Source organism: Rhineura floridana, chromosome 9, assembly GCF_030035675.1.
Source record: "Rhineura floridana isolate rRhiFlo1 chromosome 9, rRhiFlo1.hap2, whole genome shotgun sequence".
Lineage (NCBI taxonomy): Eukaryota > Metazoa > Chordata > Lepidosauria > Squamata > Rhineuridae > Rhineura > Rhineura floridana.
In genome coordinates, this window is record NC_084488.1 from 105688202 (window position 1) to 105704387 (window position 16186).

General features: G+C 40.6%; 1 protein-coding gene across 2 annotated transcripts in view; it reads left to right on the forward strand.

Moving 5' to 3' along the window:
• The window catches only part of LOC133363734 (broad substrate specificity ATP-binding cassette transporter ABCG2-like), a 66470-nt gene extending 51172 nt beyond the window's left edge, over positions 1–15298 (forward strand). For both annotated transcript variants that reach the window (XM_061583053.1, XM_061583054.1), the window contains 7 exons: positions 648–730; positions 2173–2262; positions 4366–4490; positions 9133–9287; positions 10611–10700; positions 11582–11682; positions 13023–15298. In XM_061583053.1, coding sequence (XP_061439037.1) covers positions 648–730; positions 2173–2262; positions 4366–4490; positions 9133–9287; positions 10611–10700; positions 11582–11682; positions 13023–13170 — 792 coding nt within the window. In that variant the 3' untranslated portion in view covers positions 13171–15298. The remainder of the gene's footprint in view (positions 1–647; positions 731–2172; positions 2263–4365; positions 4491–9132; positions 9288–10610; positions 10701–11581; positions 11683–13022) is intronic.
• Positions 15299–16186: the final 888 nt, after the last annotated feature.

Here is a 16186-nt window from a genome sequence, read left to right on the forward strand (position 1 = left end):
TCCAAATGCCTCTTTCAAGAACCAGATATTTATCTTTCATGTAGTTTTTGAGCTACCAGGAGGATCAGCCCACAGAATTCCAGACTTCTATATGAAACCATGACGACTGTGGTGCTTGTGATGGTTGGCAGATTCTCTAGGTCAGGGGTTCCTAAACTGGTCCATGAGCTTCATTCAGGTGGTCTGTGGCATGTCCATATGACAGATTCATACTGATTTTTACTTGTATTTTTATTCTTGTATTTCTTACGATGAAATACAATATATTGCAACTTGAGTTCTGCGGAATGCAAATTGTAATACATTGAAAACAATGTAAGAAATAAAAACAATAAAAATACTACTAAAAATCATACATCATCTAGCACAGTGCATCACAGGCAGAAAAATCATTAAGTGGCCTGTCACGACCATCAGCAATATTCAAATAATCCATGGAGGAAAACGTTTGGGAACCACTACTCTAAAAGTATTTTGTTAATGATGGCTCCAATTTTCAAAGAAACAAATGCGCTTTGGGCCCTGCTGGAACAGGGCACTAAAATATATTTGCCTTCAGTCCTGTAGTAGATTGCGAGTGATTTTTGCACCATTACTGCATGTAAAACACCACTGCTGTATATTTTGTTGGATTGTTTATGTTTCAGCTATGTGTTACGATTTTCCTGGGATTAGCTGTGGGTGCCATATTCTTTAGGGTGACAGACGATGCTAGTGGTTTGCAGAACAGGTGAGTAATTTGGAGCTGGCTCCTCCCACTCTGACTCCACACCCTCCCAGGGGGCTAGTGTCTTTAAAATAAGTTGGCAGCTGCCCATTGGCATGTACTGCAAAGCCTGTCCAAGCTTTTCTACCACAAATAGAAGTTCTGCCTCTTTTCCCCCCCCAGCAGGTGAGGTGCTATGTGAAGGTTGGGTGAATGGGACTGGGAGGGAGGCAAAGTATATGAAGCTGCTCTTTGCTGAATTGGGCTATTGGTCCATTTTGGCCACTACTGGGTATTCTGAATGACAGTAAGGATACAGGCCTCTTCCATCACCTGCTCTCCTTATCCTTTAATTTGTGGTGCTGGATTGAACATGTGATCATCTGCTTCCCAGCAAGTGCCCTGCTACTGAGCTGTGGGCCTTCAAAGAGTCGTGGCCGGTTAGAGTCTTTCTGACAGCATTAGTGTCCTGTCTCTGCTTTGCAGGAGCTCATGTGGGCATCCATACTAGAGACTCCAGAAGCCTGACCCACAAACTAGCAGGATTTTAGCCAGTTTATTTCAGTTGGGGTTAAAATAGTGTTGCTGGTTTGTGGATTTGAGCCCTACTGTGCCAATACTGTGAATATTCTTTTCAAATAGAACCAAACAAAATTGGGACTTTATGCACTCCTAAGAGATAGGAAGGCTGTAGTTCATACATCAGGGCCCTTGTGTTATAGGCCTGTACAGGCCTCATAATAGGAGGGGACAACATTATCGCTCCCTTTCCAACGATAAAAGGTTAGTGGTGCCATCCACATAGAAGAGGGAATTAACTGACCATAGAATGCTGGCCGACTGTTGGGGGGGGGGCATGAAATGGAAAACCAGTGTGCAGGATGAATGGAATGGAGTGTCTTCCAAGATGGCATGGCTGGCTAGCATCCTGAACAGGAACACTCCACGTTTCTACATTTTACAAGTGGTCCCACTTGTGTTATATATATTTGCAGCTGTACTTTGTACTGTGTCAGGAAAATAGGTATTTTACATTTGGTACAAAGAGTAGAGCCATCCAGCTTCCAGTGCATGTGCCGTGTGAAATTAATGTTAAGAAAAACAGGCAGTATGTTGCTTTGCTGTTGGAGCCTAGCACTGCCTAAAAGGCTATTTGAAAAGTCACACTTGCAAGTCTGTCTCCTGCTCCTTTTCTACCAGTATCTTGTGACTGCTGGTTGTATGCCCTGCAGTAGGACTGCTGAGAAATCAGTGGCACAGCCAGCCATTGTATATGGGCTAAATAAAGAGGGAATTGGGTGGCAAGGGAATATATGAGGCAATAGGATTGTTCAGGGACACATTTCTTAAAGAAGTGGGTTTTGAGGAGACAAGAGGCTCCTTTTAGCTAACACCAAATTATTTTTTAAAGGCTTGGTTTTGGATAATTGATTTATATACTGGTGACCTGATGTTTTCCCCCATAGACTTGGTGCCATGTTCTTTATGATCATCAACCAGTGTTTCAGCAGCATTTTCGCGATTGAACTTTTTATTCTGGAGAAGAAGATATTTATGTAAGTAGAACATTGCTGAACAGGCAACACTTTTTTTTAAGCACCACTGATTGAGGTTTCTTTTAGATTGCTGTCCCAAAAAAGTACCTCGTGATTGACCAATAAGATATTTTCTTGCCACCCTGGGCTCCTACTGGGAGGAAGATTGGGGTATAAATCAACTAAATAAATAATAAATAAACTTATCAACCACTCACAGCTATGTGAGTGACCACAAGGCCATTATATGAGGTACTAACAATGTGTGAATATGTGCAAACCTTAATTGATTAAATTAGCCATTTGAAATTTAACCATAGATTAAAAACATATACTGGCCTGGATTGAATGTAACGCTAAGTCAAACCATGTCTTAGTGCCAGAAGCAAGTGTCTGGGCTCCCAAAGTGGAGATCATGGCTGCTTTGTTCCTTCCCATTTGTTTGTGTTAAGCTGTGGTTTGCCTTACATGTCATCTGAACCCAGGCTCATGATTTAGCTCTCTCTAGACAAAACATGAGCTATAACCCAGGATGGAAGGATCTCTCAGTTTTGGTTCTCCCAGTTTCTCATTTTTCCAGTCTTAAATTCTGTTCTCCACATTTCTGTAGCAATCTGCATTTTATAAAATCCTCATGAAAATTATTTAGCATTTCTTCTAATAAACACATTTTTATATGCAGTTTTGAATAATGTACACATAAGTACACATAATGTACACATTGCAAGAAATTTCTCTTAATGCATTTTTGTATGTTATTTTCATTATTCATTCTTCTGCACAGTTTCCCCTAATATAAGCATTTTTGTAAACATTGTTAGATGAGAGAACCACATTGCAAAATTCTGATGAGAATTTTGAAGGATGATTATGTATGAGTTCTCATATTGTTTTGGAAGGTGTGAATTTGATAGATTTGGATTCAAAACCAAAAAAAATTCTCCCCCATCCCTAGCTATGACCAAGGTTTGTCCTATGGTTTACAAGCTCATGGTTCATCTAGAAGAGCTAAATCAGGAGCCAAGATTCAAACAACATGTTAAGCCAACCACAACTTAGCGCAGCAGCAAAACAGCTGGAGAAGAGCAAAGCAGTCACAATCTCCTCTTTGGAAGCCTGCATGTTTGCTAGTTGACACAAAACCATGGCTTGGCTTAGTGTTACATGCAAACCAAGGGCACTGGGAGAAAAGTAAAGCAGGAAAATGAACTGAGGATAGGTATGGATCGTTTTAATTAGATGGAAGTTGGTTTGCTATGAACAGTGAGTGGATAGCACCATTACTGTTTTGTGATTAATTTTGTAACTTATTTCTGTTAACTTTATTACACACCCCTCATCAGTAGGTCCCAAGGTGGGTCACAATATAAAATATAATATTAAAAACAGTTTAAAACAAATTACATTTACAACTAGAGAGGGTCCGAAAATGCATATTTTAAGTGTCAAAAACCAGGGTGAAGAGGTGCATCTTCAGCATATGATGAAAGGTGTTCAGTGAAGGTGCCATTTCCTGTGGGGAGGGAATTCCACAACCTGGGTGCTGAAACAGGGAACATATCACAAAAGTGATACATATTAATGGTCCTCTCTGTATACAAACATATTGGGTTGTATCCAGACCCAATCATGCTTAGAGTAGACCCACTGAAATAAATGAGATTTAAGTTAGCCGTGATTAGTCCAACTGAAATCAATGAGTCTTAAACTAGGTCTGTTTTAAGCATGACTAAATTTAGATCTAATCTATTGGTTTTAGGACCTTGTTCTATTTCCACCCCAAGGAATCCTGGGAAATGTAGTTTAGTGAATCTGTGTTAGAGACACTAACATCTCTTACTTAAACTACAATTTCTAGGCTTCTTTGAGAAGAAGGGAAAACTGTTTTATATCTGTGGCCTGGATGAACCCAGTGCCCATCTCTTTAAAATGATTTAGCTTCTAGTGTAACATATTCTTGAAAGACTGAGAAATCAAAGTTTTGCGCATGTATGTATAGATGCTGTTATTCTAATCATGATAAATTGAGAGTTTTGTCAAACTGCATAGAACATATCTTGGTTGTTTCTTTTATGAAATTATTTGATTACTTGACTTGGTGATATTTTATTATTTATATTATAGACACGAATACATCAGTGGATACTACAGAATTTCTGCATATTTCTTCTCAAAGCTAATAGGCGATTTAATACTCATGAGGACTTTACCGTGCATTATTTTCACGTGCATTGTTTATTTCATGTTAGGCAAGTATACTGACCTTTCAACTGTACAGTAGCACTTAGCAAGTGTGTCCTGCAACAAAATGTTGCAGTATGTATTACTCCTGTTCAAGTTGCCAGGCAAACAGCTGTGCCTTCTTCTAGGATATTTCAGTGTTTCTCTCCACTATTCCTTTTAGTACTTCTGTAAACTTTGGGGTTCTCTCTCATTCCTGTGATGCCTTCCATGAGAGTGGCTGTATACTATAGTCAGCATGAATTTTTCGCATTCCACAATGTTAAATTGAAAATCCCCCCATGCCATTCTGATGCTTCCCATAAGCTCATTTCAAAGCCAAACCTTACAGAACTTATAGTCCTGAACTCAGAAACGCTTGCTTAACAACCCTCTAAATTTTCACGGCGATACACAAAACAGTCAGAGAGAACTGAGAGTTCAAAGTGTAAAAAGAGAGAGAGAAAAACCAGACATCTTTTGGACTTTTTTCTGTTAGACTTCTCATAATTTTTGAAATTAAACAAAAATCAGCTATGTTCACAGAGTACCTGTAATCCTATTATTGATCTTGGCCCATACTCTGACCTTCATCTTATGCAGTTTAAAAGTTAAAAAAATGTGTGGCTGAATTTTAATTAATTTAAGAAAGTTAGCATTGAACTCAACAATAAGGCTGGGCATGCTCAGTAAGAACCAACTGTCAGAGTTCTGAAAGCCAGACTCACAGCTGCTGGGCTTGCCTAATCAGGGGGCCACACCCACACCAGACCTTTATTTCACTTGAGACAGTCATGGCTGCCCCAAAGAATCCTGGGAAGTGTAGTTTATGAAGGGTGCTATGACAAGACTCCTATTCTCCTGACAGAGCTCCATTAGCAAGAGGGGTTTAACTGTTAGCCGCTCTGATTGAAGCTCTGTGAGGGGAACAGGGCATCTCCTAGGAACTCTCATCACCCTTCACTAACTACACTTCCCAGGATTCTTTGGGAGAAGCCATGACTGTCTAAAGTGAGATAAAGATCTGGTGTAGATGTGGCCAGAGAGCCAGTGTGGTGTAGTGGTTAAGAGTGTTGTACTATGACCTGGGAGACCAGGGTTTGAATCCCTACACAGCCATGAAGCTCACTGGGTGACCTTAAGCCAGTCACTGCCTCTCAGTCTCAGAGGAAGGCAATGGTAAACCACCTCTGAATACCACTTACCATGAAAACCCTATCCATAGGGTCTCCATAAGTCACAATCTATTTGAAGACAGTCCATTTGTGATTTGTTTGTGGATGTGGCCAGGGACAGCTTTGGTTTAAATTTGGGTGTGTGACTACATGTGCCTGCTGTAGAATAAATAGGTGAGGGAAACCCAGAAGAAGAATGATACTGTTCACAATGTTTTCCTTTTGGAAAGGGGCTTCCCCTCTGCCCACTGCCCACCCATCCAATCTTCTCCCCTCCCTCCCATCCTCCTCCCTCTTGCCCCTTCCCTCCCCTCCCCCTCCCTTCACTCCTTCTCCCTCCTCCCCCCCATGGTCAGTTTTACCTATCGTAAGGATGACTGCAGGGGTGTAAATCCTACTGAACTCAATAAGCATGCAAATGATCAAACCTGCCCTCCTCCCTCCCCTCCCTTTTGCCCCTTCCTTCCCCCTTCCTTCACCCCTCCCCTTCCAATCCCCTGCTTCCCTCTCCCTCTCCTCCCCTCTCCCCCTTTCTCCTTCCATCTACTGTCCCCTCCCCATCCTCCTCCCCCATGGTCAGTTCAGATCAGACCTGCCTTTCCCCTCTCCTCTTCCTCCCTCCTCCCTCTCCTCCCCACTTCCTTCTTCCTCCTCTCCTGCCCACTCTAGTCCTCCCTTCCCATGGTCAGTTTTACCTATCCGAAGCATGACTGCACGGAAGTAAATCCCACTGAACTCAATAAACATGCAAATGATCAAACCTGCCCTCATCCTTCCCCTCCTGCCTGCTCCCCTACCTCTCCTCCCCTCCCCATCCCTTGTGGTCAGTTTCACCTATCCTAAGCATGATTGCAGGGGAGTAAATCCCATTGAACTCAATAAGCATGCAAATGATCAATCTATTCTCAGTAAACTTGCACAGGATCCCATTCCTTACCTCCAGGATTAAAAAGCGGAGAAATCAGTAATAGGCAAAAAACCTTGCGGTTTAAGAATATACCTATAGCCAACAGATATTTCTATCAAACTTTAAATAAGAAGGAAATTGGGCAACTATAGTAAATGCACCAGGGGAGCAGGAGACCTGACCACTTCTCTAAGCTAGTAGTAAGTTTATTTGCGGTCAAAGACCCGTCCTGTTACAGGCATATAATACAAGCCAAATAAAATAAAAACAATAGAGGATAAAAACATGCATTTTGTCTGTTAGGGATTTGATATACATATAAATACAAATTAACTGGACAACGCTTCGGTTCGTACCAATTGCGCAGCGTATATAAATTTAGCAACCTTAAGAGTAAGTGCTCTATTTGTTCCTGATAAAAAATAGCGAACCACATTATCCGGAGCCAGCAAGGAGCTGCTTTCCATTATGGCAGATAGAAACTTACATCGTATGTGCTCATAAATAGGGCAATTAATCAAAACATGGGTAAGTGTTTCAATGTTACCCTTCCCACAAGGACACAAGCGGTGTTCATAGGGAATTCCTTGATACCTCCCTGTCAGTAATGCAGACTGAAGAGAGTTAAATCTGGCCTTAAAAAGCAGGGAAATTGAACAGCTATAGAGAATGCACTAGGGGAGCAGGAGACCTGACCACCTCTCTAAGCTATTGTACTACTCCACAAATTTGTCAAAATGCAAACACAATTTAGGTTGGTCTTTCACAGTCGAATCCACTTCCTGTGTAGCTTGTAAGCATTGGGTAACATGTGCCTAACAGAAACAAGACAAGTGCTGTGTTGATCTTGTTTTAGCAGGGAGGAAGCAACAATATTAAAACAGTTGATATAGTTCAGACAGTCACTTTAAATACGCTTACTTTGCAATTTTAGTGAAGTTTCCTATAGTAAATCATTTTCTTTTGCTTGTGTTCTGTGAATATGTGAAGTACAGCAACATTTTGCAACACTAAGAAAAAGCTCCAAAAAAATTGTGGAATAATGGCACTGACTATTCTGCAGAATAGTTTCCAATGGACATGAAGAGTGTCTCAGTTTGCACAAGATAAAATAGTTTGTTTTTTCCAACAGCTAGATTTATTGCTTAAGTAGCAACATATTGTAATCAGTCTGATTTTACATCAAACTGCAGTTTCAGATTCAACTGTTAATGCACCCAAAATAGAAATACAGCATAACCTCCAGTTTGAAACAGGCTATCTTCACCATATGACATTGATGAATAAAAAGGATATGAAATTAATAAAAATAAATTTGACATAGATTTCTAGGATGAATAATGAGAGAAATGTAATTTTCTAGGTTAGATTTTCTGTAGAAACAGTAGTAACACAGAAAAGAAGCAAAGTAAGAACACCAACAAACATACAAAAATGTAATTCTCCATCTTTGGAGATGGCAGGTGTTGCCAACGCTCACCATATGCTCAGAGGCACATATTACGAAATTCTTCCAAGGTACACAGGAAATGGATTGGACTGTGAAAGACCAACCCAAATTGTGCTTGCATTTTGACAAATTTGTAGTGCAGTACAATATCTCAGAAAGGAGGTCAGGTCTCCTGCTCCCCTAGTGCATTCATTAGAGCTGCCCAATTTCCCTGCTTTTTAAAGTTTGATAGAAATATATGTTGGCTATAGGTCCGTTCTTAAACTGCAAGGGGTTTTTTGCCTATTAGTGAATATCTTTAAATGTTTTAAATATGTTTTATAATTATTATTATCACCATCACCATCAACAAAATTTATTGCCCGCCCTTCACCCAGAGAGGGTCACAACAAGTTTAAAACACGGCATTTGAAACAACATAAAATTACAAAATAGGATGGGTCCTAACAATATATGTCTCAGGTGTCAAAGGCCAGGGCAAAGTGCATTGTTTTACTACTTGGTTTGCCACCCTAGGCTCCATTGGGACAAAGGGTGGGATGTAAATTTAATTAATAAATAGAATAAAATAAAATAAATGATGTGGGTAGAATGTTGAGGTCTGAATCTAAGAGACAATTTCTAATCTTATTTTATTGATTGGATGCGTTCAGTCATTACTTGGCCCAGGTTCTATCATGATGAAATCATATATTCTCCCCTGCTCCTCCTCAGCATGGGAAGGAGGGACCAAATATACCAGCACACTAAACATTTCTTCGAAAGCAGAATCTTCTGCTTTGGTGGTGAGCAGGGTAAGGAAAGAGCAGGCAAGAGTTTAATCAACATCAAGGCCTGTTCCTATTCTTCCCTTTAGCATAATCCCAAAGGCCAAGTAATGGCTGAATGGACCATTGGCATGTTGCCCTCTTTCATCTTTCTCCCTAAAATTACAATAATAGTGTGTTACTTCACAGGGTTGTTGTGATGATGCATAAGGGATGTAAAACATTTTCCCATTCAGACATTATTAAAATAAGAATGCATGATTATGAAAGTAAAATGTATGCAGTTTTTAAGTTGTATAATAAACTAGTAATATGGTACAATTTTTTACTGCAAACTCTCTGCCAACATTACCCTTCTTCTATTCTCTTAAGGTCTGAAACCAACAGTAGAGGCCTTCTTTATAATGATGTTCACTATGATGCTGGTATCTTATACAGCTACTTCTATGGCGCTAGCTATTGCCACAGGACAGAGTGTGCTGGCTGTAGCTAATCTACTCATGACCATCACCTTTATTTTTATGACTGTGAGTATCCTTAAATTGTTCACAGGCTGCCATTGGCATTGTGGTAGCTAGGAGGCTGAACCAGGCACATGCCTGGACATGCAGCTAGCTGAATCTGTGAAAGTCCACACATACGTTTTTGGGCCAGTAATGACCATGTTAGGCATAATCCCTTCCAGTCTGCTACGACATACTAGTGTGCTCAAAGAGAGGCTGGAAAAAAATGTAGCATTTTGGATGCATTTACTAACCATCTATGGATCTTTGAGGCGGGAAGCCCCATACAGCCTTGATCTGCCAATATACAGGCACTTGCATCATTCCAGGAAGGAAATAAGGAAATGTTTGGGTTTCCTGATGGAAGCTGAGTAAAGTTAACAAACATTTTGAGGGGTTCCTGAAGAGGATTCTCCATAGCCCAGAAACCGCAGTTCCATTCCCCTATTAATTGACTAGGCAGAGGGTAGGTTCTGCCAGGAGGCAATATTAACAGGACTATCCCATAGTTGTGAGAGAAATGCCTGCATACTGCAGTGGGAGCTGATTCAGAAAGTATAAATGAATATTTTTGAGTGTAACAGTGAAGTATGCCTCTGGTTATAATCCTAAAAACAAAAAATGTATCCTAAATACCAAAGGTTTGGAAAACTCTCAGGTACAGATTTACCTGGTGTGATTACTGCATGGCCCTTCAGTTATATGCTTATTTACTCACGATTCAATCACACTGCTGAAGTGACATGTGAGCCAAGCCTCCCTTAATGAAATTATACATGCAGAGTTCAAATCAACTCTTATTCTGAATCTCATCTGTGTTCACTAGGACTGAATGCTCCACTGAGCAACTAACTAGATTACCTAGTGCGCCCAAAGTCATTTCCTAGTAATATCCCCCCCTCTCATTTTCCAGAGCAGTTTTTTTTTTAAAAAAGCACTACATGCTTGTTTCTACCACAGTCTGTGTCACAGACAAGTTTTGCAGTTTTACTATAGTGATGAGGACTAGCTTTTTGACTAGTAAGCGAATCAAACAGGAAATCCTGTTGTGTGGCCAAATGTAGCCTCGTGCCCTATATTGTTTATGCATCCACTATGCAGAAGATCAGTCACAACACTAACATGTATTTCTCTGCAGTTCTTGAAACACTGCTTAAAACTGAGGGTTTGGGGAATAGCTCTGTTTTATACATCCTGCATATAGAAGAAACAGAACAGGTTTAGGTTAGAACATACACAATTCTAAAGGCTTTGTTGGTGCTGTTCACTGAGGTATTGCTTTCTTTAATGATAACAGTTAAATAACTACATTGGATTTAGATTTTTTAATTATGGTTTTGTTTGCAGATTTTCTCTGGATTGTTGGTAAATCTTACCAGTATACTGCCTTGGCTTTCTTGGCTCCAGTACTTCAGCATACCTCGATATGGGATGATAGTAAGTGCTACAATGTCTTGTGCTTTGTGCTAAGAATCATTGTTCAAAACAGAACAATTCTATTTATAATGGAATGTTGGTGAAAGACAGACTAACCAATTTGGCTCAAGTTCTTAAGAAGTCTGTCCAGTATTTAAAAAACATATTGATTGATTTACAGAGTTTAACAGGCTTTGCCCCACAATCCAGCTAAAGTCAGTTGTGAGTGACTAAGGTTGCAATCCTAAACATACTTGCTGGAGAGTAAACCCACTGAATATAGTAAGTCATACTCCTGATAAGCATGCATAAAATTGTGCTGTAAGGTCAGTTGAAAGCAATAGGACTTAAATGGCTTTTAACATAATCCTGAAGCCTCCCACAACACCAGGCTTAACATCTGCCCCTAAAGTTAAATTCCTTTAGGACGTGGGCTGGAACACTTCAGGGGGTATCTGTATATTGAGTCATTTTATTGGAAGTGAGGAACAGCTTCCTTTCTTCTTCCCCACATACACAAAAAGGCTACAGTCCTGATATGCACCATTTTCAAACAACCCATATTTTAGAGGAGGATGCAAAGAATATGCCACATTCCTCAAATGTTCCAAGTATTTCAGATACATCTTTTGTATTCCTTACAGTATTACTCCCATGTTGCCAATGGAAGAGAAAGTACTGAATGATAATGGCTTGCTCAAGGCTGCCTAGTGAACTTTATAGCTGAAGTGAAGACTGAATCAACAAAGCAGACTCACAAGTCATTCTCTATTGTACCCTAGCTAGAAGAGAATAATCTGCATACTACTACTTTTTTTACATGAAACTACACTGCAACAATTAAACCAAGCTCTTGCTTTTTATGCCTTTATAGCATTTTCTTTTCTTTCTTACCTTCAAAGGCACTGCAAGTTAATGAACTTACCAATCTCAAGTTCTGCAACTTAAACACACATGAGAATTGGAGCAATTCTAACAGTTTAGAGGTTACCAAGTTACAGATGTAAGTACAATCTATCTTTTTATTCCAACCAATTCTACCCAACCAGCTGGAGGCACCAACCACCCCCCGCAAGAGTATCAGTCACATTAATATGATGGCTGCATTCAGACATCATGCTAAACCATAGTTTAGCGTGATGTGAATGAGATGAGGCGAGTCTTGGATTCAAGTGCTCCCCCATCCTTTCCAAAAATGGTCTTTGTTTTGGATGTCTGCTAAACAAACAAAATGATTAGAAGGAAAAAGATATGTTATTATTTTTGACACTACACTATTTATTATAGTAGTAATCCTATGAATATACAGGCACTTGCATTATAGTAGTAATCCTATGAATGGCTGTATTCCTTTTACCTTTAAATAAAGAGTCTGGAAATCCCTGAGCCAAATCAGGTCTGAGGAACACTTCTCTATACAAGTATCTTGTTGCATTACATGCATACAAAGAACAGTTGTCTTAACTACAGATTAAGTAAAATCACAAAACTAGGATCATGTTTACTGCCCACTTTTATGCATTAGGAGAGTCCATGCATAGTCTGTAAGCTTTTCTTCTCTGTGCTGTACCTTTTGTAGAATTTCAGCTCAAACAGGAATTATTATCTATAACAGGTCTAAAATCGCTACACACAGTACAAAAATTAAAATGAGCACAGGCAGCCTGTCCTGCCTCCATTTTATGCAGAGTTTCTGACTCCTGATGGCAGTTGGGCCAGATGGTCCCACGGAACATAAGAAGTAGCTTTTCTTCAGGGATGGTTAAACTCAACCCCAGCATTTTTTCTCGCCACCACAAGATCCCACCAATGTTGGCAAGAGTGGCAAAAAAGTCAAAAGTAGGCACAACACTGGGTGGGGGTGGAGAAGTTTGCAACTCTCTTGCCACAAGCCCAGCACCCTATTGAGGATACATATTGCTCCCTCCCTGGTCATCAGATTGATCATTTGATGAGTGAAGAGGGCATGATAAAGCTTTTCAGCAGATATGAATGGATCAGTTGAGGATGGGGCCTGTGTGATCATGAGAATGTAATGTCACCCATTTTCATCCACATCCATTGCTGCCATGGAGCCCCCCAGAAGTTTGGCCAAGGGTGAAAACAGCCCTTGGGCAAAAAGGTTAGCCACCCCAGCTTTATATTGAATCAGACCATTGGTCCAGCTAGTCAGTATATGACTATGAGCTATTCTAACCATGGGCTTTACCACTGAGCTACAGCCCTTCCCATGTGCTCTCTCCCTCTCTTAAGCTACAAAGATGCTGGCTGCTGCCAGAGTCCAAGAGGGGAACAATTAAAATACATTGCACTAGATTAATTCTCAAAACCTCTTCTTTGTAGGTGCACTGGAGAACAATATCTGAAAAGCCAAGGGATCGAAGCAACTGCATGGGGCCTGTGGCAGAATCACGTTGCACTTGCTTGCATGATGATAATTTTCCTTACAATTTCATATATCAAGTTACGGTTCATGAAAAAATTCTCTTAAGGACAAGTCTGTGATCCAGACTTCCCTGGGGATGTCCTAAGTAGCAGAGCGGGAGGCATGACTATTCTCTTGTATTAAGTCTTCTTTTTTTTCTTGAACACGTAATGGAGAAAAACAGTACCGCAAAATATCTGCATTTATAGCACACCCAAATATTCTTTTCTATATTGACATACTTGTTAGTGGCACTCCTGCCCTAAGCAGCCAAAAGTCTGAGCAGTATGGCAGGATCCAATCAAGACTGAGCACTTGCAAGCTCTGTAGATATAGGTGGGAGAGAGTTAATCATGTGCTTAATTCTCCCATAGAAACCAATGGGATATAAAGTGCTTAAGTCCAGAAGGATCAGTATTAATTAAAATACAGAACAGTTTTAAGAGGCATTGTCATGAACCAATGCAACTTAGGAGCAAGAAAGTTGGATTTCTAAAGCTAAGCTCTTTTGTTCACAGGATTATAGAATACACCTTCTGCTACTGCTTAGATGGCACTTCTGGTGTGTTCAGAACATGTCACACAGATTAGCACTATGCATATGAACCTCCTCATGTGTTCAGTGTATGACTGGAAGGACCAAGGAACAGGACTGCATTTCCAGATCTCATTCCCCGCATTATGTGTTTCACCAGCCCTGGTCCCCGTTGCATTTAGCATGATGTTTGAAAAGGGGAAATATGTGCTTGTATACACACAAGCCTCCCTTTTCAGACACTACACAAAACATGTGGACTTGGAGACGTGGGGGGGGGGCTTCCATGTGTTCATTGAATGTGGGGATGAAGTGTCATGTGAAACCCCCTAGTTAAGTTAGTAAATCGGTTATGCCCAACTGCACAGGTTAGGCTCTTAACATCAAGGTTTGTTTTAGTTTTTAAGAAAGGCAGCTTTGAAAGAGGGTAGATTGTGGAAAGGGGAGAGGAGAACGGGCATTCATCCTTTTCCTCACTCCAGATCACCTCCTTCCCTGAATTGCTTCCTATCCACAGAGTTTCACATCAGCTTGCCCACTCATACCAATTGAAAACTATTATTTCATTGCAATGTTCTCTTTTATGTAGTATCTTATTTCTCACTCCACCCCAAATAGGAGCCAGTCAATTAATTAGCATACCTCTAATTTAATTTAGAAATGCCTATATTTAGGGCATCAAATGAGTGGAAAGGTTTTGTATACAAATTCTAACTAAACAGCTGAAAAATGCTTAGTGTGGTGTAGTGGTTAGAGTGTTGGACTACGACCGGAAGACCAGGGTTCAAATCCCTGCTCAGCTATGAAGCCCACTGGGTGACCTTGGGCCAATCACTGCCTCTCAGCCCCAGGGGAAGGCAATGGTAACCCCCCTCTGAATACCGCTTACCATGAAAACCCTATTCACAGGGTCGCCATAAGTCAGGATCGACTTGAAGGCAGTCCATTTCCATTTTATTATATATTTCATATAAAGGACTACGTTGAAGTGCAGTCAGACACCCAGTATAATTCTTTTGATTTTTTAAAAAACAATAAGTATTTCCTGTCTGTTTTGAAGTGCAGTCAGACACCCAGTATAATTCTTTTGATTTTCTAAAAAACAATAAGTATTTCCTGTCTGTTTTGTAGTCTCTGTGGCCCACTTTGAGTTTAGGATAAGAACAGAACCTCATGAGCTGAGATAGATGCTGCATGGTTTACAGCTCTAAGATCTCACCTCTCCCTGACTCTCTGCCACCTCTATCCCTGGGTGGGTTGAGGTTCTTGCTTAAGATTGTGAGCCATGGGGAACAAAGGCAGACTGGGTCTGTTACTTTATACTGGTACAGCATCTTGTTTCTGTTGATACCCTGGAAATTAAATAAATGAATAAACCAGATGCAGTGAATTAATGCAAGCTGCTGCTCCCTAAAATGGCAGTGTTGTCAGCACATGACATTTGGCGGGAGTCCAGGGCTCATCACGCAGCAGGAGCAAGCACCACATTTTGAAGTACTGAAGTACTAATCCGTCCCCATTTAAAGAGAATTCTCCACTGTAAGACCTCACCTAACTGTGCTAATGTCCCCCCACATTCCAAAAAGGAGAGAAAAAATAGTCAATCTTTAACTGAGCTGATCAGTGGGGAGGGGGAGTAAACCTGACAAATGCACTCAATAAACTACATTTTGAAAGAATTTTCAAATTTTTGTAATTGTGAAAAAAATATTATTGGTACGAAAAAGCTCCCCCTCTCTCGCCCATACACTACAAAATGTACAACCCAGAGACAGGTGGCGCCCACCTGCAATTCCACACTCTTATATTGCTCAGCCCTGTACAGACTTCTGGGGCTCCAGCGTGGGGACTGTTTTCAGCACATGCGTCGCACCTCAGCAGTATCTTTGTGACTGGGTAAATGTGAGGGGTGAAGGTAGCTGAGATGAAACAAAAGGGGAGAACCGACTGGGAATGGTTAAAAAAGAAAGGAAGGGGGGGAAGCCTGTGTTCTAGTACTCCGTGGAAACTACAGCAGAGGGGGGCGAGTGGTATGAAGGGCAAAAGCGATTTTCCATGGGGAAAAAATGGGGGAATTCCTCAGGAAGCAACAACCGAGCACCAGCCAAACTTTGCCCTTTTTAAATTAGTTGAACTTCTGACTGGTCCTGTGTCCCTACCTGGTGGCTCTGAAATGTGGGTGGACCGCTGTATGAATGTTTGTAGGTGCTACATACACGTGGATCCAGAAGTGGGGGTTGGGGTTGGGGAGAAGATCTGACATTTAAGGGGAAAGGGGGCATTTCCCGATATCATGATCATCCTCCAGTGACAATGCTGTATTTCATTTATTTATTTTATTAACAAGAATATAACCCCCAACTCATAAACATATGACATCATTAAAACATAACATTATAAAATACAGAACAAATGACCAACACTGAATCAGATTAACTCTCTAAACACATGCACTCTCCCTCTTACATACAAATACACCCACACTTTGCCTAGACACCTCAACAGTGAGAAACTTAACCACCATTATATTTGTGTGCTTACTCAGAA